This window comes from Cyclopterus lumpus, chromosome 4 (genome assembly GCF_009769545.1).
Source record: "Cyclopterus lumpus isolate fCycLum1 chromosome 4, fCycLum1.pri, whole genome shotgun sequence".
NCBI lineage: Eukaryota > Metazoa > Chordata > Actinopteri > Perciformes > Cyclopteridae > Cyclopterus > Cyclopterus lumpus.
Genome location: NC_046969.1, coordinates 9505671 through 9530269, shown reverse-complemented (window position 1 = coordinate 9530269; position 24599 = coordinate 9505671). Strand labels below are relative to the sequence as shown.

The window sequence follows — 24599 nt, the reverse complement described above, 5'->3', positions numbered from 1 at the left end:
GTGCATTTGCAGCATCTTAGATGGGAGAATGGCTTGTGGATAAGTCCATTCTTATAGGGTTACAAAATCATAACTTAGTCGATTTAATATGAAATCTCCAGTTCATTTGATTAAATTCAATGCGGACAAATAAGACAATATATCTCAAAAGAACATTTCATTGTTGGCCTCTTTCATCCCAATATTTACTGAGAGGTTGTCAGGAAATATCAAAGAAAAGTTCAATATTAAAAACATAAGAAATACAAAAACATTGTCAATAAGCAAATGTATATAGGCTGAGAAATATGATTTTTAGGACCCATATTGCCTCAGTTCATGTACATGTTTTAGCAATACAGGTAAACTGAAAGCTTATTTATGTTGAAATATGTGTTTTCTTTACCTTCCTTAAAAGTAAAGTTTTTTGTTTTTTTTTATCTTCCATTTAAATTATTTGAAGGTTTGGCACACATCCATGCTATTTGGATGACGCACTGAAAATATTTCAACCACCGTTACAGATATGTGGAGCACCTCTTGGCATCACCTTGCAGCTATAGAGGCTAACATGCTCAGGAATATTGGGAAAACACACTCAGATATTGTTATGTTTTCCTCCACAGAGTGCTGATGATTGGAGAAAAACTGGTCAAAGAAGCGCCCACGGAGAAAGAAATCAAGGCTGACCATCCAACTCCAGTTTTTCTTCAGGTTGGCTTTTTTTTGACTCACTATGAGCAGAATGCATACCAATGCAATACAATGCATGCAATCGGATGCCACCCCCCCACCCCCCACCCCCACAATAGAAGCTATCAGTTAAAAAGGCGAGCTACTTTGGTCAAACTATTATTTTGCAGAGCTTTAAATTCTCCTGCAGGCCCACAATGTAAAGGACTCAAGGACACCGGCAGAGGGACGGTAGACAGCAGCTGTTGATAACAGTGTAAAAGATGTATGGGAGAAGTTAACGCCAGGGATTTTCTTTTTCTATTATTTTTTTTTTTTGGAGGGGGTGGGGTTAAATTAGTGTTTAGTGAGTGATGCAGGAGATGTGATAATGAGAGGCCAAGGAGAGCAAGTGTTACCTCATTATTGTAATGAAAAAGATATCCCACCATTACATCAGTTGGGGGAAGAGAAGAAGAAGAAGAAAAAAAAAAGAAGTGGCAATTAAAGTGCCCAACAAGGTTCCTCGAGGCAAGAAGAAGAAGAAAACGACTCTCTAAAGCCCATCTGTTCTGGATAATATGCACCATGTAAAAGAAAGGCCTAATCCTCTTTATTCAAGTCTGCTGCCCTTTTTTTTTTTTCAACCGTGATTGTGTTTTCTCAAGTATTGCTCATCACCCCCGCTCCCCCCCCCCCCCCCCCCCCCACCCCCCCACACACACACACACGCGCGCACATACACACACACACACACACACACACCACCACCAAAAAACTCCTATTTGGCCTCAGCAGAATATTCACGGGGCGTTGTAGTCCAAATAATATCATCATGTTCTTTGCTGGACAGCTTTCTGGAACACGTTGCGTTTCCATTTTAATTGATAAAATAACTGTTGTCTTAAAACCACACCAAGCCTTAAATTATTAATACAAAATAAATCTACAGTCATACTGCCATTGACAAATGCGGAACATGCCAGTAAGTTGCCAGTTTAACTCAAAGCTGCTTTGTTCTGAGCAATAATCAATAAAGTATAATATACGCCCAGAATTAGCAGGTATACTAGGTGGTAGCAGCCTATTAATTTAGTACTGCTGTACGGCTAAGGCTATTATTAATGAATTGGAACAGCCCCCCCCCCCCCCCCCCCCCCCCCCCCCACACACACACACACACACACACACACACACACACACACCCCCGCAGAGTGCGATAAATAAATAATGCCGCAGAAGTCATGCATATGAACAACATGCGTCGGCACTATACTGCAGTAATGGGCTGACGCTGTAGGGTCAGTCCGGTAGGCTAATATTTTTACAACACCGGCGATTTGATCCAGAGACGGTTTTGTTCTTCTATTTCTCTCATTGCTTTACAGGCGAGAAGAGAGCGATCTATCCTCCGACGGCCTGCTCTCTCTCTCTCTCTCTCTCTCTCTTCTCCTTCTTCTCCTTCTCCTCTCCGTTATCCATACACCCCCTGAGATCTAATGAGAATGGATGTTGTATTTAGTGTAATTACTCGGAAGGCTGTGCAGTACGAGGATGGGTGCCATCATAATTCTGGCCCTGGCAATTTGGCAACGTGAGAAAAGTAGAACAACTTATTCTTTTTTTTTTTTTTAAAGACGCATCTAATGGCTGCAGTGTGTCCGTGCATACTGCAGAAATTGAAAGAGTGCCTTTTTTTTTTGGTCCCCCCCCCCCCCCATAATGACAGGGAGAAGTGTCCATGCAGTGACTGACAAGCAGGCGACATTAACATGTGTCCAAAGTATTAAGAAACATCTGAACTTAAACTTAAGTGACTGTCATGTAATGCAACCTTAAAATACAGCAAAGTAAAACACACAAATATTTGTACAAATATTCGAAGAAGAAAATAAAAATACTACAGATGTGCACGCATTCCTTGTTTGTTTGTTTCTTAGATATATAGAGAGAGCAGCAAAGGTCAATGTGTCTCACTGTAATAAGCGATGGGGGGGGGGGGTTAAAGAAAAAAGAGAAAAGAAACCCAAACAAACGGGCCCCGAGGCGCTAATTCACACGAAGCGCCTCCCCGCCATGGGCCTATTCTCCCGGGTGCGCGCTTATAGGAGGCTAAATAAAAATAATAAAAAAACAAAGGATTTTGATAGCACTTAATTCCAGACTCGCGCTCTGTTTGTTTAGTTTTTTTTCTTCTCTGCTCCCGAAGAAGCGTGTTGCCGCAGTGCAGACACACGGAGGATCACATGGAGAGCGTCATCTCGGCGAAGCGCAATGCAGAACATGGTCTGCCATAGAAAGTAAAGCAGGCTGGTGCAACAACCGACATGCTAATGACATATAGAAGAGAATATTGGTAAATAGTATAATATGCAGCGGTGTGCCGTATTCGCTCTCAAGACTGAAACGAGTTCACTGACGGCTTTTGGTTATTGAAGGAGAAGATTATCATCACGGGGTTTTTCTCTTTTTTTCTCCTTGCTGGCTTCATCTCCCTGATCGCTCACGCTGAGAAATTCAGGCTTATTGTCTGCTGCTCCCAGGGAACAGCTGCTAAGCCAAGGCCACATTCCCAGTAAACCCGACTCATCAAAACCATTCATCCCACCACCAATCAGCTGCTGCGCATCCATATGTATATGTGCTGGTAAACAAGAGACACATATAGGCGTGGAAAGATGACCAGTTTGAGACCAAAGCCAATGTCTTGTTTAAAACACCATATGCTCCCACAACTAATTATTTACGTTGATCCATTTATGTCATAAGAAATTATGTCTGCCTAAAAAAAAAGAAGGGTTAACTTATATAATGTGGGTAAAACACCACTGTAGTCCAATTATTATAATTAATATGTAAATGTATCTTGCACACGACATTATTGTATAATGTCTTTTAATAAAATAATAGCCACATGTAGATGTCAATTATTTTTCATGATGTAAAAATGATATCAAAATGCTAAGACACTATGTGTAACAACAAACCAGTTTATAATCAATTAATAAATATTCGTCTTGTATGAAAGTTTGCGTTAAAAAAAAGAAAATAAATTTTGACTCAAGTTCGAATAGAAGCGTCTGCAATTCAATTAGTATCATTATTTCTTTATTCATTCGGTTCTTCTCCATCTAATAAACTTTATAAGTTTATTTGCTAACGTAAGTGTATTTGTACAAAAGACAAACAAACAAACAATCAGACATGAGCCATCCTCGCGCTCCGTCTCGGCCCGGACAGAGAGAGTCTTTAGGACTGGCCTTTAGGCTATTTGGGCCTATATTAAATACCTCCTTTGCTTCTGTAAAATGTCTTTAAATGTGTCTTTTTGTTGTTTTTGTTGTTGTTGTTGTTGTTGTTGTTGAGGGAGAGAGAGAACAAGTCCTGCAATGTGGTTCCGATGCAGTTACTCACATCACGTGTTCAACCAGGGTCTTTGCTCGTCTTGAGTACCGAGTTCTATCGCGGATGCGGCAAGCCGGACATGGGGTTAGACAGCGGGTTGAGCGCCGGTTGCCCCCCCGGCCCGAGGCCGTGAATGAGCACCCTCGGGACCAGAGGTCTCTGGAGGCCGGGATGCGGCGCAGTAGGAGTCCGGTACATGCTGCTGTACATGGCTGCGGCCGCCGCGGCCGCCGTCGTGCTGTCCACGGTGCCCAGCAGGCTCGGGTGGTAGAAATATGGAGACGGGAACATTCTCTGTAAGGCCGAGTAGTTTCCTGCTTCCGCCAGCAGCTCTAATCCGACCGCCGTTTGCCTCTTCCACTTCGTCCTGGAAAAATCAGATCAAAATACAAGGGATGAATTATTTAATCAGCTCGCGCTCCTGCCAATTCCCCAAACGCCCCTTTTAATTGGTATGCAGAGGCCTAATTATTGCAGGCACCACATTACGGTTAAGGTTTAATTAGGCAAAGAAGGACACATCAAGACGGCAGCACAGTGCTGCTCTGCTTTGGTCCAAACTTATCAAAGCACACTTGTCTCACAGCATGCACAAAGTACACCTACAAATAGAGTGTTCAATAAGCCTTTTATTTTGAAGAGTCGCAGGTGAAATAACAGTTATAGATATTTTTAAAGAAGGTCTGTGGGTGGAAATATGATTGTTTTTTTAATATAGAGATATATATATATACATAAATATATATATACATAAATATATATATATATATATATATATATATATATCATATTATTACATGTTCAGCAGGATTACAGAGGAGGCAGAAATATAATAATTTCGTGACATATCTAAATTGAATAAACTTGCTGTTGATTAACTGTTTAAAGTAATAGGCCCAGTGACGCTGCAAACCAAAAGGCAAGCAAAAAAAAAAGAAAAAAATCTTAACACACATTGACATTTTCTGAAAATGTGTAACGTTCTTTTATTTCCCTGCAAAATATGCTACATCTTGACACGAGGTAGGACTTTTTTATTTTTAAATTTGTCATGACGGTAGCCTGTCTAAATGTATTCAGTAACTAAAATCAAAGGGGTTTTTTTCTTTTTTTTTCCCTCTCAAAATACAAAATGCTGCAAAAAGAGATGCGTTTTAGAATAAAAGTCGAACATACCTGTGCTGCCTCTGTTTTTGACTATACGTGGATTAGAAATGGCAAGTGTCAAAATAAAAGGCCTGTCAGACATGCGGAATTTGAATATGACTGGCTGAGATACAAACAGCTGTAAATATAATGACTATAAATAAAAATAAAATAATATATATAATGTATCATACATGTGATGTAGACCGAACACATTTCCCCCAGTGATTATTTATTAAATACATGTTAACATGTGTTTCTATTTTTAAATAGGACATCTCATGCTTCTGCTCATGTGGACCCCCTTCTCTAATAAAGAGTTGTTGTGGTTGTTGGACCAAATTAATGAATTAGTTTGCTGCTTCTATGGTGGACCTACCGTCTGTTTTGGTACCACGTCTTGACCTGCGTGTCGGTCAGGTTGAGAGCCGCGGCCAGGTCCATGCGGTCCTGCACGCTGAGGTATTTCTGTCGCTCGAAGCTCCTCTCCAGCTGGTTGAGCTGGTGGTCGGTGAAGGCGGTCCGTGCTTTGCGGGGCTTTTTCGTGCGCATCGGGGGACTGTCTCTGCTACTGGAGATTTCCCGGTCGCCTTCCTCTTTAGCCCCTAAAGGTGATGGAATAAACAAAACATAAAGCATGAAACAGTCAGGCCTGTATACTTCCTCATTCACTTACTCCAACACAAAAAAAAAAGAAGAAGAAAAAAAAAAAAAAAGTTTATTCTACCTTTCGATACCGAGCCCCATTAAAATAAACCAAAAATAACCACGTGCAGGTGCACCGCTCCAGCCCTCCATGCCTCCAGTCAAACTTTATAAATACTTGTCTTTGAGTTGCTCACACGTGAGAGCAGTAAAACACATATCAAAAAGACATTTGTGTGTATTTGTCACCTGAAGTTTTTTGTGTTATTTTATATATATATATATATATATATATATATATATATATATATATATATATATATATATATATAGTATTTTATGTTACTTCTTTTCCTTGAGAAAACGAGAAATCAATATGTCAATCCATCTCTATTTGTAGCTGGTTTGCAGCGCACCATGATCCCCCCTCTAGGAAGAACAATAATCTCTCTAATTGACCCACTAGGGAGGCCTCGCGCACGGGGAAAATCACCAGGCTTACATCTGTTTTCACATCTATTACACTAATAAAGGAAGCTGGAACTCAGACAAAGAATCAGACAGTGAAGCATTATTATTATTAGCATTATTCATGTTTTTTTTTTTTTTTGCTCAATCCCTGTTCTATATTTATTTTTGTGCCGGCTTACACTTTATTAAATTTTTTTGTAGCCCACAATAATTCCACCTCAACTGCACGTGCAGTGAAGGCAACAACCGCAGCAGCTCCAAGAGATAAATGTGCTCTCACCGTTGCATTTCAGTTCGCTCTGAATGTCGTCCCTTTTGTCCAACTTCCCCCGGTTCTCGTCCTGTTCCAACTTGGGCCTGAAGCCGTCCGGAGCCGTGGCACTTTCTGGTTTTGGCGTGTGATGGGGCGAGGACACGCTGGTGCTGTAAGGGGCGCAGGCGGCCAGCGGTTTACTGTCGCCCAAAATGTCTTTGATTAGGAACGAGGAGGTGGCGCTCCTCGGGGCGCAGCCGGCCCCGGCGAGCGGCTGCTGCTGCTGAGGCGACAGCGGCAAGCTCTGCGGCTGGTTGTGGCTGTTGCTGTGGTGGAGGTGGTGGTGGTGGTGATGCTGCTGAAGGCTGTCCTGGACCAGATGCGGATCGGCGGCGTGCTCCATGGTGACCGACATGGGGGACGAGGGGGCCGTCCCCACAGTGTCTATCTCCGAGCATGGCGACGGGGTCGCCAGGCTCCTGAAATCCGCGGTCCTGCTGTCGCCGAGGCGAAAATCTCCGTTCATCAGCGCCGGGTTGCCAGAGTTAGACGCGCTGGATAAAATAGTGTCTATCCCAAAACTCGACCCGCTGGATCCTTCCATGTTAAGAAAAGCGTGATGGAGTCGTCATAACAACAGCGAGATGCTTCTTCCTTCCGATGCGAACCCCGGGAGAAAGTCAGCAACACCAAATGTAACTCGAGAAGTAGAATTTTTTTTTTGTGGAAATAGTTGAGAATTAATAAAAAATAAAAATAATAATAATAATGAAAAAAAAACCAAGAGAGAGAAAATCCACGTTTACGAGCGGCTCGGATGGTCCAGGATGTTACATTCGTTGAACATGCGGGGAAGCAAAGTGCGGGGTTCTGCGTAGTCCACGTCGCTTTTTGTGTTTGGATATTGAACTTTGTGTTAAAAGTTGAGGCGTATAGAGAGATATACATAGGGCTGACTCCTCGACATCAGGCTCCCCCTTTTTGCTGCTAATCGCTCCAGTGTTGCTCTACAATGACTTCCTATACTGACGTCACGGCCCACGGCGAGGGGGGAATTAATATTTTCTCCTTTATAATAAACACTCGACGCCTTTTCTCCCGTCCCCTCCGCCCCACCTCCCTCCGCCGCCATTGGCTCCCGGCCTGACCGGCTCCGGCTCCTCGCCAATCAGGAAGTTGTTTCTTTATCGAGACAGTTCAAGCCAACCGTTGAGTTGAGTTTAATTCCAGAATAGCTCTTTTTGGAAGGAAAAGAAAAGAGAGAAAAAAAAAAGTAAGGAGGGGGGGGGGAAGCATCCGTGTGCTTTAAGGCCACGCTGTAAACATGTTGTGTATGAAATATCCGAGCTGCGGCAGAAAGACCGGCGGAGAAGTGGAACATTAAATAATACCCAAAAAAGAATAGAAAGAGGATGAAATTAAATTCTGAGCTGTGGACAATTCGATGAAGTCGAAATAAAAGACATAAATCCACAGTGGCGGTGCAGCAGTTGGAGCACTATGGTAGGGAGAATTATACTTCATTTATTTTCAGAGAGCAGTTTATTTGCTCTTTGCAGCTTAATTTTTCTTAAGTCACTCAAAGAGAGTAAAAGGCTCAACTTTTGCCATTTTCAGATCTGGTTTTAAATTGAAAACAAATTAATTTGTTGGGGGGGGGGGGGGGGGGGGGGAGATACAAAAATAATCCAACCTATATTTGAGGCCATTGCTAACATATCTTCATAGATGTATTCTTCAGAGCCGCGAGGTCGACATATCCAGGAATGGGGAGGAGTGGCGGTGACTGTCATGACAGCACATCTTGTTAATAACCATGTCATCCTAATTAGTAAAGTAATTATGAGGTGCTAATGAGCGTTCAAAGGTAGTAGGAATTCTGTACTTTCCCCCCCCCCCGACGTGCAGATTGTGAAGGATGTGGAGAGAAAACGTGCGTCGCGTTCAGCTGACAACGTGTCTGCGGGGAGGCAGTGCGCTCTCCGGATGATGTCTGTTCGTGGGAAATGTCACTTCTCACAGAAAGGTGAATGTATGCTCGTGCTCCACTTTGTATTTTTTTGTAACTTTTTTTTTTTTCGGCGGACGTGAAATTTGCTTGCAGCTGGATTTCTTTCTCTCTCACAACAAGCGCGTTTTGTTTCCTTCCCCGGAATTTGAGAATGAATCATCGAGCGGTTTTATATTATTATTCTGGTTGTTTTTCTTCTTCTTCTCTTCTCCCCCATCTTCCTCCCCATCAGCAGGTTGACGATGACGATGATTATTGATGTGAGCCGAATGAAGATTTTATGCTGTTGTCCACACTCCAAAATCCGGATTCGTAGGTGTGTTTCTGATTTAAATGACTTAATTTTTAAAGGGACTTTATTCATTCAAACGCCATGTATTGATTGTATATTTCTTAATGTATATTATATTGGTATTTGCATGCAGACGCAGACAATGCCAACACATCTAATGTCAAAATAGCTACTCATCCTATCATTAAACAAATATTCTTTTAGGGGTTTTTTTGCCTCTTTTTAAATGTCTCTACACTCAGACATGCTTGCGCTAGAAGATAAAAATGTTGAACTTGTATTAATAATTCAAATGCTTTGAACAGCCAACAAGCTGTAGAGCAGCAGACTCTAATTAACAGCTTTAATATTTTGATTATTCACATATGCTAAAACGTTCAGTGTTTGGATTTGTTTTGTTGTTGTTGTATTTCCTTGCAGCATGCCATCTCTGGAACAATTACATCATAAATTGTGCATTTCAATTTCTGCACTTCGTTTGAAAAAAAAAAAAAAAAACACCAAGTCAGTTCAATTAAATTCAAATGAAATTAATATATTTTCGTTAAATGTCCTTAAATGTTGCGGCGAGCAGAGCAGCAGAAAAAGTCCGCTGTTATTTCTCCTCGCAGTTTAAGACCACTTCCTTTCGCCCTGCCTCCGCCGCCACGTGCAGCCTTCGAGCACGAGGCGGCGACAAACGCGAGTCTGTTGGAGAGTGAAGTTCACGAGATCGCCGAGGCCTCGGCTGCCCCTTTCTTCTTTTAAACACTCAAGAGGACTTTCCTATGAAAATATATATATATTTTTTTAAAGCGGACTTGAACGCAACAAATCTAAAACAAATACAGAAACACGATTCAGGCGCAGACATAAAATAAAAAAAAGATGATCTCCACAGTGAGAATGCTTCTGATCACACCAAGCCAATAATCAGGCCTCTCCTCAACCCGGTTCCCCTGCAAATCGCTGGGATCACATCGAAGCGATGCTTAAACATGTCAGTCAGCGTGTGCGTGCGTGTACGTGTGCGCGCGTGCGTGTACGTGTGTGCGTGCGCGTGTCCGTGTGTTTGTTTGCAGGCGCACGCGGGCTGTTCATCAACCCCAAACGGGAGCGATCAATCGCTTTATTAGCTCTGCGGCGCCGCAGGAGCTGATTGAATGCGACCAGTTAGGGGTGTCGTCTTATTGGCCTCAGCTGATGGTCGATGATGAGGATGGCGCAGCGGCGGCGGGCATCCGGATCGATCCTCGGGACGGCTTTGCGTGTAAGCTGTCACTTCACCGCTGGCGACCTTTGGGTTTGCACAGCGGCGGCGTTTACAAGGAGACACCCCGCATTTACACTGTCAATCACTGCGGACCAGAGAGAGAGAGAGAGAGAGAGAGAGAGAGAGATGCTGAAGGTTAAAATAAGTTTTCTGTAGCTTAAGTAGTCGGATGTTCCCTGCCTTCATGATCAAAGATTGGACTCTCTCTCTCTCTCTCTCTCTCTCTCTCTCTCTCTCCCTCCTTCTTTAATTGCACAGAAGCAACGTCATGAAAAGCAGGATCCAATCAGGAGAGATGATGAAGGGAGTTGGTGATGAAAATATGCAAGGGAATAATGTATTTGTTTATTGTTTTTTGGGCAGGATTTTCTTTCTTTATATTATTTAGCATCCAGTTAAAATACATTGACATTTTTTTTTAAATTTTTTTAATTCCATTTAAACAATGTGTTAAAATTGCATTTACATTTTCAGGGTTCGGTAAAAATGTCACACACACCTGTAATAATCTCTGAAATAATCAGTTATTTGTTCAATTCAAAAGTAACTGGAGGTAATGGTAAATCTCAAGCAATTATTATTATTATTTCTTAAATGTATTAATTGTTTCTGAACAGTGCTTATGGGTTCATGTTATTATGGTGTATCTGGGATGTGCAGAGTGTGGTCTATACTGTCGGACTGACCATCCCATAAGCGCTGTTGTCCTTTGATATATGGTCAGGGAATTATATTGATTAAATGCTGCAACAAAAAAGGACAAGCCGTCCAACGGCATGCACAAAGTCAGAAGATCAGAGTGACTAAAACAAACCTGTCTGGTGGTCAATGTTTATGGAGGAGAGCATGTATCCCAAAAGTGAAGCGTGTTATTCATCCACGTGGCAGAATATGGAGCCACCGGCTGTCGAACCTCTTTGTAACATATATACACTGTGCCGGATTATCCAGAATCCTAAAAATCAAATCCTATAAAATCCTACAACCATGTTGGTGCAAATCACTCTGTTGCAATGAAGACTTACTTTTAGTAAGGGGGAAAAAGGAAAAAAAAGAACCTTTTGTGAAATATTATTCCAAACTTCAAGAGCATTTTAAACACCTGGGCACACGCTGCGTTCCAAAGTAACCAACAACACACGTGATCTTTCCCCGAGAGGCCTTTGCCGGTGAGCCCGAGAGAGGCTGAACAGGTTAGAGGAGCACCGGAGGAGAACTGGCTGGTTGTAGTCGGCTCCCAAAAATCTACAGTTGTCGTCTCAGACGTTCAGGGAGGATACAAAATTTAAAAAACACCTTCATTGCTCATCGACATTTAGACAATCACAGTTGATATCATGCCGATGATGTGTCTGGATGTTGGTCCCTAAACTAAGTGTCCTGAAATCGGGAAATATTACATTTTGTATCTTCTAGACATTTTGGCCATGCAAGAAAAATAAAAAAAGAGGCAACATTTCATGCCCATCATAGAGGGGCATTTCTATTTCCTCTCAAACTTAATTGTTCTTCTCTGAATATAGCTGTTTGACTTAAATGTGGCATTGCTACAGCTCTAAAATAAATAAATAAATCACACGTCTGTATTACACATATGAATTACATTGTTTTAAAGTGTGTGTAATGACAATCTCTTTTCGAGAATAACTTGCCTGCACAGCGCTGTAAAAGGAACCAGACGTAATACTTTGTGGTGATGTAAAGTTTCATACTGTCCACCTCAAGAGGAGATTTCACATTGAACATTTTGACGCGCGGTCGCTTTCTATCCAAAGATGGGATTTAATTCACCATGAAAGTTTTGGCAACGCTAAACTTCCATTTAGCACGAATTAGTAATCTACGAACCTTTAATAATAAACATGAATGTAGTTGTAATCAAATGAGGGACATTTCTATTATTGCTTTTGTCACCGTTATAACTTTGACTAAGACTACAACGATGCTTATAAACATGTATACATGTCATAAAGCATTTATTAACGTTTACACTCGTGAAGAAATCATACGGGCAGCTTTCAAACTGTTGAGCTTGAAGCTTCATTGTCGACCAGGGAAATAGTAGCTTTCCAAAAAATGTAAATAAACATTTGAGCTCAAGGGCAACTTATTTGATTTGTCCCGATTTGATTTGACATCAAACGGCCTTCTTCATTGTTAGATGGACTCTGCTCTCATTTGTAATGGAGAGGAAAGGAGTATTCATAAATTAAGAAATCAAACGAGATATGAGTATTAAATACAATGAATCCAACTACTCTTACCGTATAATTTGTAGATACTTCATAATTCATGACCATATAGTAATGAGGACTAACTGTTTATTTGATATAAAAGCCATTATATTATATTGTCAATCTTTGGATGAACTGTTTATAATGTACCAAGTAAGAACTGTTCACAATCAATTTTAAAACCCTTGAAAATGTCTTAATGTGTGCTTAGAACTACAATAAAGTGTGTTAGATACCAATTGCTAAGTATTAATATTAATACACTGCTAATAAATGCTCAATGGAAGAGGCAGTGGCTACAATAAATTGCAAGTTGTAATGAGTAGTTGAATTAGTTTCTGTATCCATTTGAACAGACTCATTGAGTCAACTTGTCCTGTGTCGTCAAACAGGTCAATAACAAACAGCAAACCGGTGACTTTGTGCCACGTCAGACTTTAACAAGCTGGTATTTATCTAAAAACTACTAAAGCTGCACCATCAGTGAGGTGGACATTCACACCAGTTACTCTCTCTTTAGTATATCAGTGATCAGATTACACATGCAGGAAAACACACTTCTCCTCCGGCAAGTGGATAACGTTTTCTTTCTTCATTTCGGTGTCAGGCTAATATGACAATTGTGATTGTGAATCAAATTTCAAAGCAAAATTACATCCTGAGAGCTTTGGAATTAAAGGTTGCGGCGTGAGAGCGATGTGACATTTAGGTTGGACACACTGCATGTTATTTCAACCTCTAAACGTCATTTCCACTCATGCAGTAATGAAACATGTGACATTCAAGTTCAATTTGAAGTGCAAGCTGGTATCATTCCATGCATTGTGATTAAAAAATGTGATAGAGAGTAAAGTCTGCTTTTTATTCCAATCGGGGGGGGTCAGCACGCTGGGCATTAACGTCTCCGGTCTGCTGCGAGAATAAAAGATCCCAAAAATCTGTATTACGTGTAAGTGTGTTCTTTTTTTCACAACGTCGGGATGAGTCAAGTAGAGCTATATTTGCTGCCACGACAAATATTCACTGCAAAGGATTGTGTTTTTCCTCCCTCCGTCTGAGGTGCATGATCAGAGAGATACTCTGGGAGCGGAGAACACATTGATTCAAGTGTGTTCCAAACACAGACTGGCCCTGACAAGGTTGTTATAACAGTCGGAGGGGTCTATACCATCACTTAATTACCAAAGCTGTCAGTCAAAGAGGGTCGCTGCTGGCTCCGTCCATGGCTGCGAGCGGCGTTTCCACTAGCAGCCTCCCTGAGTGATTGATCCATGCTGATGGCATCGCAAAAATAATTACAACTCGTCTCCTGATGTGTGATTCCGTACCACGTTCACGCTTCACGAAGGTAATCGGGGGGATCAGGAGGGGTCAGTGCCATTTCCTATTACCTGAAGTCCGAGCGCAAGGGCTGCAAACAATGCAACTGGAGTGAGGCGAGGAGAAAAGACGGAGGAGGGGGGTGGACGTTATGAATAGCTCAGGAAGGCTTGTGTGCACTTTGTATAACTGTGTGATTTTTTTCTTCCCCCCCCCCCCCCCTCCCCTGCCCCGAGCGAGCTACAGCACATACTGCAACAGCTTGATGGTGTCTAACATGGGGAACTGGAAATTCAAAACAATCACTGGGTCATTAAGTTGATTGGCATCGCAATTTTCGAGCTGTTGGAGGCTAAATGAGGAAGGGGTGTAGTAGCTCTTTCACGAGAGTCAGCTTTCATCTGATCTGATGACAACATTTGGAGCTCGGATCAACGCTAAGGTTTGGTTTGAAATTTCATAATTGGCCCTCCGTAACACTTATTTTCCGTCGGGCCATACTGTCACGAACTGCACTCCCCGAGGAAATATTATGAAAGTGTTGCTGTTACAATCATTAAGAAACAAAATCAGCATGTGTGTACATTCCGTATACCTTCAGTAGTTAGCGTAGCATTGACGTGCTAACGCTACTTAATGACGCGCTAGCTGCTAATGTTAGCTTTCACAGGTTTTAACGTAACGTCTTAGAAACGCACATCTCCTTCCAACCTCTCCGGGTAACGAATATCCGTATTAAACAAAGTTTAATCCAAATCCACAGCACCAGACGGGGAAAAAAATAAAAATTTAAGCCATATGGTTGTCGGACCCTGGTCAGCAACTGGACGATGCCTGGCTATGATTGAGTCCAAGGATCAAGTGTACAGGCATTTACACCTCCTACCAGTATGTTCTGGGGGGGGGGAAACTTGTAATCTGATTGAGGAAAGAGTGTTTTAGTGAATGATAAAATAATAAATATAGTATCAAGTCTCAATGCCACTCGTATTTCATTTAATTCTTTCATGGACACATTTTAAAAAGGCTTCACATTCGGACACAAAATTCCACTCAACCCTCCAACGTCGACATTATTGTCCCTCATAAATATGAAAATCATCAATATTTATTTTGGTAACATGCCAATCTACAGATGTTTAGAATGTGTTAAGTAGCAGTGGTTCCATGGCAACTGGCTTCAGAGCCCAAATCACAAGTGGGATCTGCCCTACGGTTTCAGATGCACTTTACGGAGGCATTCATATTCATACTGAGAGCATTAACCATCATTAGCCGTCTCCCTGGTCTTGACACAGAAGACGTGAGGACGACTGGCAGAGACATGGTGCGTTTGTGCCACGCATTACCCACCCTTCACTTCCTGACAGCACCCCCTTCATCGTAAAAAAAACAAAAACACAAAGAACACAATGTAAATGGTGAATCAAGCGAGTAAACAATGTACATATGGTATCTACACCTGAAGGGGCTGCCCCATTCTCCTCGTGTTACTTCGAGCAGGCGAAGCGGAGGCATGATGTCACTAATGAACCCTTCGCCAAAAAAAAAATACATACGCCGGTGAATAATGAAACGCAGCGCTACATTTTGCAACAGAAAGAATACAAGGTGAAATCATTGGCGAGCAAGGGAGGAAAAGAGTGAAAGAAAGCAAGCGATGATTAAATGATCAAAAGCTGGCAGAGCGAGTCTCTGTGTCACTGCGAGGCACACTCATCTACCCACAAGTGAAAGTTAGGTTTCAAGCACAGTGTAATTATAGCTGGGGATGTCAGTTTGACATTAATGCAGCCAGCAGAAATTCCCTAATTGGCCTCAGAGGAGAAAGTGAACCAGAAAATATATTAACATTTTAAAAAAGCATATTTTGCCTAATCCTTTCACTTTCCAACAATATTTGAAGACCAAAATGCCCCAGGCATGAGAATTTAAATGAGCAATTTTGTTTTTGAAGGAAACGGCCAATGAGACAGAAAATAGACTAAAGGGAAATCATTAGTGTATGAGAGATCCTGACAGGCTCGCCTTGCTGACTGGCTGGCCTGTCACTAGGAGTCTGTGTTCTTCAGCTCCACGCTATGAGCTAAGCTGATAACATGAAAAGACCCATAAACGTGCAGCCAGAAGTCAAAGCCTATTATCTAGAAATTCAAATGCGGGGGTAAGGATGAGAACAAAAATCAGAGAGGAGGGTGTGTGTGTGGGGGGGGGAGGTGGTGGATGGGGAAGGCCTATCTCTCCTCTCCTGTAGGGGTAGAACTGGCCAGATCTTGTAACGTGGGGGCGCTGCTATCCGACAACAAACGCGAGGCAGCGGCACTGCCAGGAAATATTGCGGCAAATCTCAACATCACTCAAGAAGCGGGAGATAAAAGAGTGCGTGAGCGTGGACGGCGAAGGAAAACTGTTTAAAGTTAGGAGGAGCATGCAATGTCACATGTGCCCGGGCTGATGTGATATGACCGTATCAGAGAAACACAGCTAAGTGCAGTCAGGAGACGTTAGCCCGGTCCCCCGGTGATGAAGCAGCTGAGGCAAGCATCGCCCCTGGCGCGGGACTGCGGGGCAAACTGCTCAGGCTGGAGAGCCTTGCCCTTTTGAAACAAAACAGAGAGGAATGGCCAGGGGAAGCTAGCCCGGCCTCAGCAAAATAAAAGAAAGAAAGAAGGGGGCCAGGTTTATTTCCTCCAGCAATGAAGAGGGGTGAAAAAAAAAGAAGAATGATTGAGAAGACAGAGGAAAGTGAGAATAACAGATATCAGAGCTTGCGTCTCTTTTTGTGCGACAACAAAGGGCATATGATATTCCAGCCTCCTTTACAGCTGGCTGGTCAGAGGTTTCTTCTGGCACCTTTTATTCTGCACACAACCACGGCTCGGGACTGCTTGCCGAGGTATAGGGATTTTGATTTATTTTATTTTCTTTTTTATCTATTCGGCTGTTACTCCGAACACAGCGATTTAATCAGGCCCTTTGATAAACATTTGACACAAAGCAGTGGGCTTCTGTCTCCGCTGCCTACAGCCCAGGGCAAGAGATTGAGACTGACGAATTTTCATCCACAATTTTCTCTATTTTAACTCCACCTGTCAAATGGTATGCCAGTCAGTGTGACACAAAGATGGGGGAAATCAAAGCTCATCTGAAAGGAGCACAGACATGCGGCGGGCTACAAGTTTAGCGGAGGTTACAGACGGCACGCCGACAATGAGGCGATGCAGATCAGGTGCCACGAATTACACTGTGGCGTCATATTGACAGAGTGCTGCGGGGATGATGTGTTTTTGTAGGCCAACACCCGGAAGTTAGTGTCGCACTGGTTCCCTCGACAGAAAGCCAATGGGATTTCTCGCACTGGCTGTTTGGATCATTGCAGAAAACGAACTCTGTGCCAAACAAACGTTAGTGACACTCTCACGTTTTTGTTAAGCAAGATAACCTTCACGCATGAACACCACTTGTTTGGTGTTTGAAGTGTGAATACAAAAAAGCTGCTAAAGCTAGGCTACAAACAAACTGCTGGACTGACGACCATTTGTGGTCTCATTTAGCTCTTTAAAGTTTCAACATTTCTGAGTGGGGTATTTGACTGACTTATTTTATGAAAAGTTAAATCATCTTGAGCTTGTGTTAAGATTTCAGGTGTCTGACTAAAACACCATCCAGAAAGACACAGAATTTGAGACGAGGGAACCAGAAGTGCTAACGTGCTAACTCATTTCCTGCTTTCAGGACTCCTTCCTGCAGCAGTCTTATCGCCAGCCAACCTCCAGCTCGTTGACTAAGTTCACACATTAAAATGACCGCCTTGAGAAAAAAACTACAAAAACAATCCCCTTTCCCTGGCGGAGCTCCCTACTCAGCTATCAGCTTGGATCCTTGCAGTTCTCGGTGGCCATTTGCAACAAGCGTCTAACTCAAGGAAACTACAAACTACAGACCATTTGACCCTGAAGCGCAGAGTATGGAGCAGCTCCCTTCTCCACCCGACGGAGGCAGGCTCGGGTCACCGGGGTCAACACCTCCTTTGCAGAGCCTACAGCGCGATGGAGGCCTCAGACATCGGGGGACTGGACATGGCCTGAGAGCCTCGCGGACAGCAGTGCGCCCCGCAGTCCGCGGAGGAAATGTCCGGCACGATAGCGCTACGCAGCAGATCCAAATGCAAAATTCATTAAATTCATTAACTCCCATAATTGAGGTGAAGAGCGCTAGTTACCAGACTGTCATGGAGGCTGCTCTTACTTGGCCCTCGTGTAAGCTGCGTCAGCTACAACACAGAGCTGCAGAAACACGCAGCATACGGCATTCCAGAGGCATGGACGCTGAGAATATATGATATGACCTCTGGCTACAGTTCGGCCTTCAAATCTAAATCCCTACCTGACCAGCGAGAACCCCCCGCCCCCCATCTGCTTTTTATTCATTCTTCCCGCATACTGAAATGCATTCTGCGACTAGTCGCGTCTCTGCGAATCTTTTGATTCCTTTCAATCGGTTTCAAGGACTGTAAACAATAAGGGCCGCCGATGTGACGGGGAGGGGAGATCTGCCTCGGCTCAATTAAGGAGCCGTCCGGCAGCCTCCTGCGGCCCTGAGAGATGGGAGCTATAATTAGAAGAGGGCAGTTAACTTGCAGACATTATTGATGATCCGCTGCCGACACCTCTCTCACGTTAGCATTAGCATTTTTTTTTCTCCATTATCCCTGAGCTGGGGGGGACAGAGGGGGCTCGTGTCAAGAGAGGCCGGTCTCTCGGAGTTTGTGTCAGCATGGGGTGAGGGGAGGTGTGTGTGAGCTACACGGCAAGGCCACATTACGGTTGTAGAAAAAGGTAGAGCGAGCGAGAGAGAGACATCCGAGCTCTCCTCCAGGCCCCTCTCGGCGCTCGTCCACCTGATGGGAACACGGAGAGCTGGCTGTTCTCCCCCTCATCAATACAGCAGGGCTCTTTGTCAGTAATTTGCAATAAGTGTCCGCGCCACATCTTAAGGGACCGGGAAATCATTACTGGCTGAGGCCCTGCTCGGCTACTAATTGGATGCGTTGGGCCTTATCAACTGAGGATTTTCCGAGACCTTTGACAGATACCAATTCGAAAATCATTGTTCAGTTGTCAATTTAAGAGACCGTTAAAAGAGCTTATTTTAATTTTAATTGGAACTTCCTCCCGCCTTCACAGTGAGCCGTGCGGATTAAAAATGAGCTCAGGGCACGTGTGTGTGTGCGTGTGTGTGTGTGTGTATGTGTGTGCGTCTGTATATGTACTCCCCTTAGATGAGGAGGAAAACTATGCAGGTCAAATTGACGGGTAACAGTTCTGACCAGCATACGAATGAAGACGGCATGCACACACATTTAGTTTACAAGAGTCCACCAGGCTTTCCTGGGTCTTCATCATCAACATCAAATAAGTCGGAATCTGAGCTGCAAAAGCTCCCAATTAGGCAAAAAAACTGCATCCGCTTAGGATGTTTGTTGGGCTGCGAGTGTGCTGGGACCATCATCGATCACCAGCACCACCAACCCCCCCCCATCTCCCAAGTAAACTGACCGGCTGATAGCGCTGCCCTAACATATTTATGTGCTCTCTCGCTGACCCTGAACTGAAACACTCTTGGCTTTAATAAGGCCCGGGGAAAGCTCAGCCCTGATTGACTCGGCGATGGGGAACGGCTGCGAACGCTAGCAGATGCGGCAAAAAAGCTAACATGCGTAAGCGGGGAGCAGGGCCTCTCTCCGACGAGCCGCCGACGGGTGACTCGGGCCACCCAGGAGCGGAGGGCACGGGGGCCGAGGGCGAGGGGCCGGGCTCGGCAACGAGAGGGAAAGGAATTGTTTTGACACCGCTGATAGTTTAAGATCCCTTTCGTAAACCGTCTTGCTTTTTTGAGTGACGCCAAATATCACCCTCGTATGCTATCGACTGCACGAGTCAAACTGCCGTTGAAATAAATAAATAAATAAATAGCAAACTGTGGTTCTTCTCTTTTTTTTGTTTTAAGTAAATAGAGCTGTCATTTGATAATAAACCTGGCATTAATGTTAATTCTACCATCCAGTATTTGCAGTATTAGAGGCTTAGAGCCGGAGAGCAATACTGTTCAGAGGGTAATAAGTGTCTAATTAAGGACTAGACAGGAGGGAAATTGCCACGGTATAAAAAAAAGAGCTTTTTTTTCTTCTTCTTCTTCTTTCTCCCCACTCTCCTGCTTTTTTTCACCACCACCACGTCTCTGGGAGCCGCCGTTGTGTTTGCCGGCTGTTTTACTCGCTGTCAGAAAGGATTTGAGGCGAGGAGCCATCTAAGCATGCGTACGAGGGGATTCATTTGACCTCATTATACATCAATAAAGAAGGAAGCCGGTTTACTAAATATCACCATGCTGCCCGCGCTTCACGTCAGATCATGCAGGAGTGTGCTAGAAAAGATGATTCCAGAAACGTCTGGTGTAGAGAGGGAAGGAGAGGAAGGGAGGGAGGAAGGAGGATGGGGGGGGGGGGTGTTGAACCCTGACTAGCCAGGAGGGATTCTGACAAGCAGAGGGGGGAAAAAAGCAGAAACGCAAAGCCCTGTTCAAGAGCAGAGCAACTGAAGAAAAAGATTTACGCTTTTAATTAATGGCAATTAAACCATGCCTGTTGGGCTGGCCTATGGCAATTGTTCTCAGTAAAAAGGAGGCCGAGCTGGTGACAAGCATTTGAATCCACTAAGTTCTACCAGGGGAGCTGACACTGCAGGCATCAAACCTAAACTAAATCAATAAAGGAATTAAACTTTTATAAATTGCATTTTGACAAGCATCAGATAGTACCGGAGCTTTGATATCACCAATTCCTCCGAGGTGACGCAAACAAGGAGAGGCACACTTAGAGATCCAAACAATCAAAGGGTCTCGTTAGCATGCGCTGTCAGACCGCGGCGGCGATGTTAATTACTACAAATTAATGTGACTCTCTCCACCTCCGCTGATTGCGATGATAATCAAGCGCGGCTTCGGCACGGGGAACATATGCAACCCTGCCAAAAATAATGAGGGCAGAAACCAACAGACGCTCCTCTACTCTCGTGTTTACAAGCCCAAAATGCTTGTTGCTTATTTTATCCTGCAGCCACACACACACACACACACACACACACACACACCCACATACATATACAGCTCTGCTTTGCTAATGCGCTACGTATAAATGTACATAATGAGTTTCTCCATTTGATTTTTCAATGAACTCGGTATATCAGCCGAAGACATAAACAGACCTCAAGGTTGCTGATCATTTACTGCTCCTTCCCACGCACACACACACACACACGCACGCACACAAATATGTAAGACAAAAAAAAGTAGCAGTTAAACCGAGCAATATGTGTTCAGACAAAAGTAGGCGTGACGCTGTCTAGAAGGGGAGCAGCAAAAAAAAGAGGGTTGGTGTGTTTGTGGGGTGGGGGGGGTGGGGGCGCAGATAGGAAGTGTTCAAAGCTGGCATGACAGCTCAAACGTCCTGTCACTTGAATCACTGTTCATATCTGCACATGACGAAATCTAGAAACGCATCCGGCATCGCGGTGACATCACGCTCCGCGAGCGCCAACAGGCTTTTCTAAATGAGACTGAAAGCAGTAATTACCGCAAGCCCCTCCCCCCATCCCCATCCCCTTCCCCCGCCCTAAATTGTTTACCATGAGACTGATCCAGCTCGCTGGTGCTGCCTGCTGCTTACTCGCCCAATTTCTCATCTTAGACATTGAGATCTTTCGTGGCATTCGGCTGACTAACACCGGCAGCGGCCGCAGCTCTCTCTAATTTGTTCAGCGGTGATGTATTATTCATCGCTATTCAGTGGCGCTTTCAGAGTGATTTGCAAATTCCATCGGTATACTCTTAAGTTTACACACATAATACAAAATGTAAGATTGCATGCTTCGCGACAAGACACAATGGCTTTGAGGGGAATACATTTTACAGAAGTTGGCAATGTTAATTTAATGGCACAGATAAGTGGATGCCGTGCCTCACGAAACATTAACATACGGGAATTGTTTTAATAACTGCAGACGGTAAATGCACACGCGGAGAAGCGTTTTGAAGAGGGACGCACAATGGCGCCATGAGCTGCCAGACCCGGTTGGCAGGTGAGTGCTGTCACAGAGCTTCCAGCTGGCTTGGAGGTGTTTTGCCCTTGTTGACATAAAAAAGAAGAAGAAGCAGAGCCCAACATGATCTCATTCCCTTGATGAATCTCTCCCAGACTCCACCTGACTTTTGGGCGACCCTTGACCCAGCCCCAAAGAACCCTAATGGTGACCTAATGGGGACTTGGAGCGTGTTATTAGCTACTATTTTCTGTGTGTGTGTGTGTGTGTGTGTGTGTGTGTGTGTCTTTGTGAGTGTGTGTGTGTGTGTGTGTGTGTGTGTGTGTGTGTGTGTGTGTGTGTGTGTGTGTGTGTGTGTGAGCTGGAAACACCGCCTGGGTAACACTGTCAAGGTCAGCGCGGCCTCTCCACCTCCCGCCTCTCGCCGAGAAACTTCGCCTCCACCATCAGACTCATTTTCCATGCAACCCTCTCTCTCTGATCTCGAGTTAAAAGACAGCGCCGGCACTCTTAAGAGTGCGGTCGACTCCTTTGTGCATAATGCGGCCCCAAAAAGAATTCAGGTCGTCCGTTGTATTTTTAATTTCTTTGACAAAGTATTCCACCTTCGCGGGGGAAAGTGTGTAAAAACAAAGAGCTCTCGTGCTCCATCATCACCTATTCCCATTGTCACGGAAGGGTGTTGGCGATCACGCGATGTGCTGCAATGCAAATTAATGTTGCAATATTAAGAGAGGAACATACGGAGTCATGCATATGTGAGGAGATAGTGTGAGATGTGTGATGAAGAATGTATGGCATTGTGTAACCTCCCTCTCTGATTTTAATGCTGAGCATTTATATGCAGTTAGACCTCATTATGATAATTTGATATTTTGACTGAATGGCTAGAGGCAGGATTATAAGAGAAGTCGGTTTTAGAATGTTAATGTCTGCCTTTGGAACTAATGCATGTATTTATTGATTTTTCTCTAAATCTATCCTTCTTAAGTTGTCATGGTTTAGTTGGAGGAGGGAGGAGGAGGGGCCGGGGGACGGTCTCTTCTTTTTTTTTTAACAAAGTGGTCAGGGGTCTGAACTGGGGAATGCAAGCGGTGCGCGGCCATTAACTTCCAATCCCTTCGCAAATGTGCGTGTTCTCCTCCTTCTTCTTCTTCTTCTTCTTTGCTGTCACATTTTCAGAGAAGTAGTATTAGCTATACGAAAGCGGAGGCAGGGATGGTGGAGAAGAAAAAAAAGAAAGGGTGGAGAAAAACCTGGCGGAGGAGAATCTGAGAGACAGATTAATGCCTCACTGGTACTTCAGTGTATCAGGACAAGGATTACCGCGGTAACAGCTGCGCCCGTGAGTCCCCTGACTGAGAAGAATTACAAGTATTATCACCTACATCATTAAAGTAGGGTTCATAGATGTGGAATGGCTTCAATCAATTCATCCCCAGATAACACCGAGCCAGCTGGACCCCCTGCGTGAGAACTTGACTTAATTGGCCAATAAGTGGTGGGGAAGGGTGTGTGCTATTTGATCAAATTACGGGGCCCCGGCAAAGGGATTACAGCCTTTTTTTCCCCTCTTTTTCTCCCCGGATGGAGTGTGGAGGGAGAACGGCGGGCGGATCGCGGGGTCAGGGCCACCGTAAGCACCGGGTCCCCGCATAAGCCTGTCCGCGGCTAAGTGTGAGGCCGGTGAAAAATGGTGGCCCACTTGGCACTGGGGAAGGGGAGGAAGAAAAGCAGTATCCAGGTCAGCCTTTTGCTTGGGGAAATGCACTCATTCATCATCCCCCCTTGGCCTCATTTCTGGCTGGTGGTACTTGTAAACTAATAAGTTCCATGTGCTATTTAGTTCGGATCATTATGCTACAAATTCAGGAACTTCTGCTGTGTTCATACAGCGTGGGGATGAGCAGATAGAGGGACGTGTTTATAGCAGAGGGAAGGGAATGGAGATGTGTACTATCATAATAAAAAAAGGGGGACGGAGATGTGTACTATAATAAAAATGTAACAGCATACTGTGAATGGCACAAAAACTATTTTTCTTTGTGTATTGCATTTAGGGTTTAGATCGGGGGTGGCCCGACATTGTACATCCTGGTTTAAACACTATGCCAACAAAATGTACGGAAATGATCTGCGTCTTGGCAATATTTCACCACTCCTTTGTTTGTAAAATACTAATATTAGACTTAGAGATTAACATTTACATCTCATAACATCATTGTTTTTCTTAAAAGCCATGCACTGTATTGCAGTTAAAAAATATTGAATTAGTTTGAATTTAATTATATACAGAAATACGTTTTATAATATGTGCGGGCACACCAACCAACGACTGAAATGTCAAACGGTTTAGTAGTCCTGCAGAGTTATTACACTTGCAGTGTAACTGGTTGAAAACTACCTTGACTCCTTATATTTTCCTGTAGATGACCCACAATAAAAAAGGGGTATAAAAAGCCAGCTAAGCATCTAAACCACCTCTGGTTTAGATGCTTAGCTGTTAGCATCACATACATCAGAGCAGCCTTCGCCATGTCCAGCTGATTATTCAAATGTTTAATTAGCATCCAGATGCATGGTTGGGCTCTGGCGGCCATAATGCCTACACAACTAAATCTGCTCCAGTAACCATAAAACCGGTGAAAAATATCAGAGAGATAGCAGGAATTTAAATTAGTTAAAATGCCAACGCTTCGCTGAGATTACCTCGTTGAAATATTCATGGGTGAAATGACTTGGCTGAGAGGCATTTGCATTATCATTATTCCTAATTAGAGTACAATTTAGTCATCAGTGCCCGACTCGGTTTCCAGTCCT

General features: G+C 43.8%; 1 protein-coding gene across 1 annotated transcript; it reads right to left on the bottom strand.

Annotated features, from left to right (window-relative positions):
* Window positions 1-4110: 4110 nt before the first annotated feature.
* barhl2 (BarH-like homeobox 2) lies at window positions 4111-7175 on the bottom strand. Its single transcript, XM_034531259.1, has 3 exons — window positions 6599-7175; window positions 5582-5807; window positions 4111-4423 (listed from the first exon to the last, which is right to left on the bottom strand). The coding sequence occupies exons 1-3, from the start codon at window positions 7173-7175 to the stop codon at window positions 4111-4113; spliced, it is 1116 nt and encodes a 371-aa protein (XP_034387150.1).
* Between the last annotated feature and the right edge of the window lie 17424 nt (window positions 7176-24599).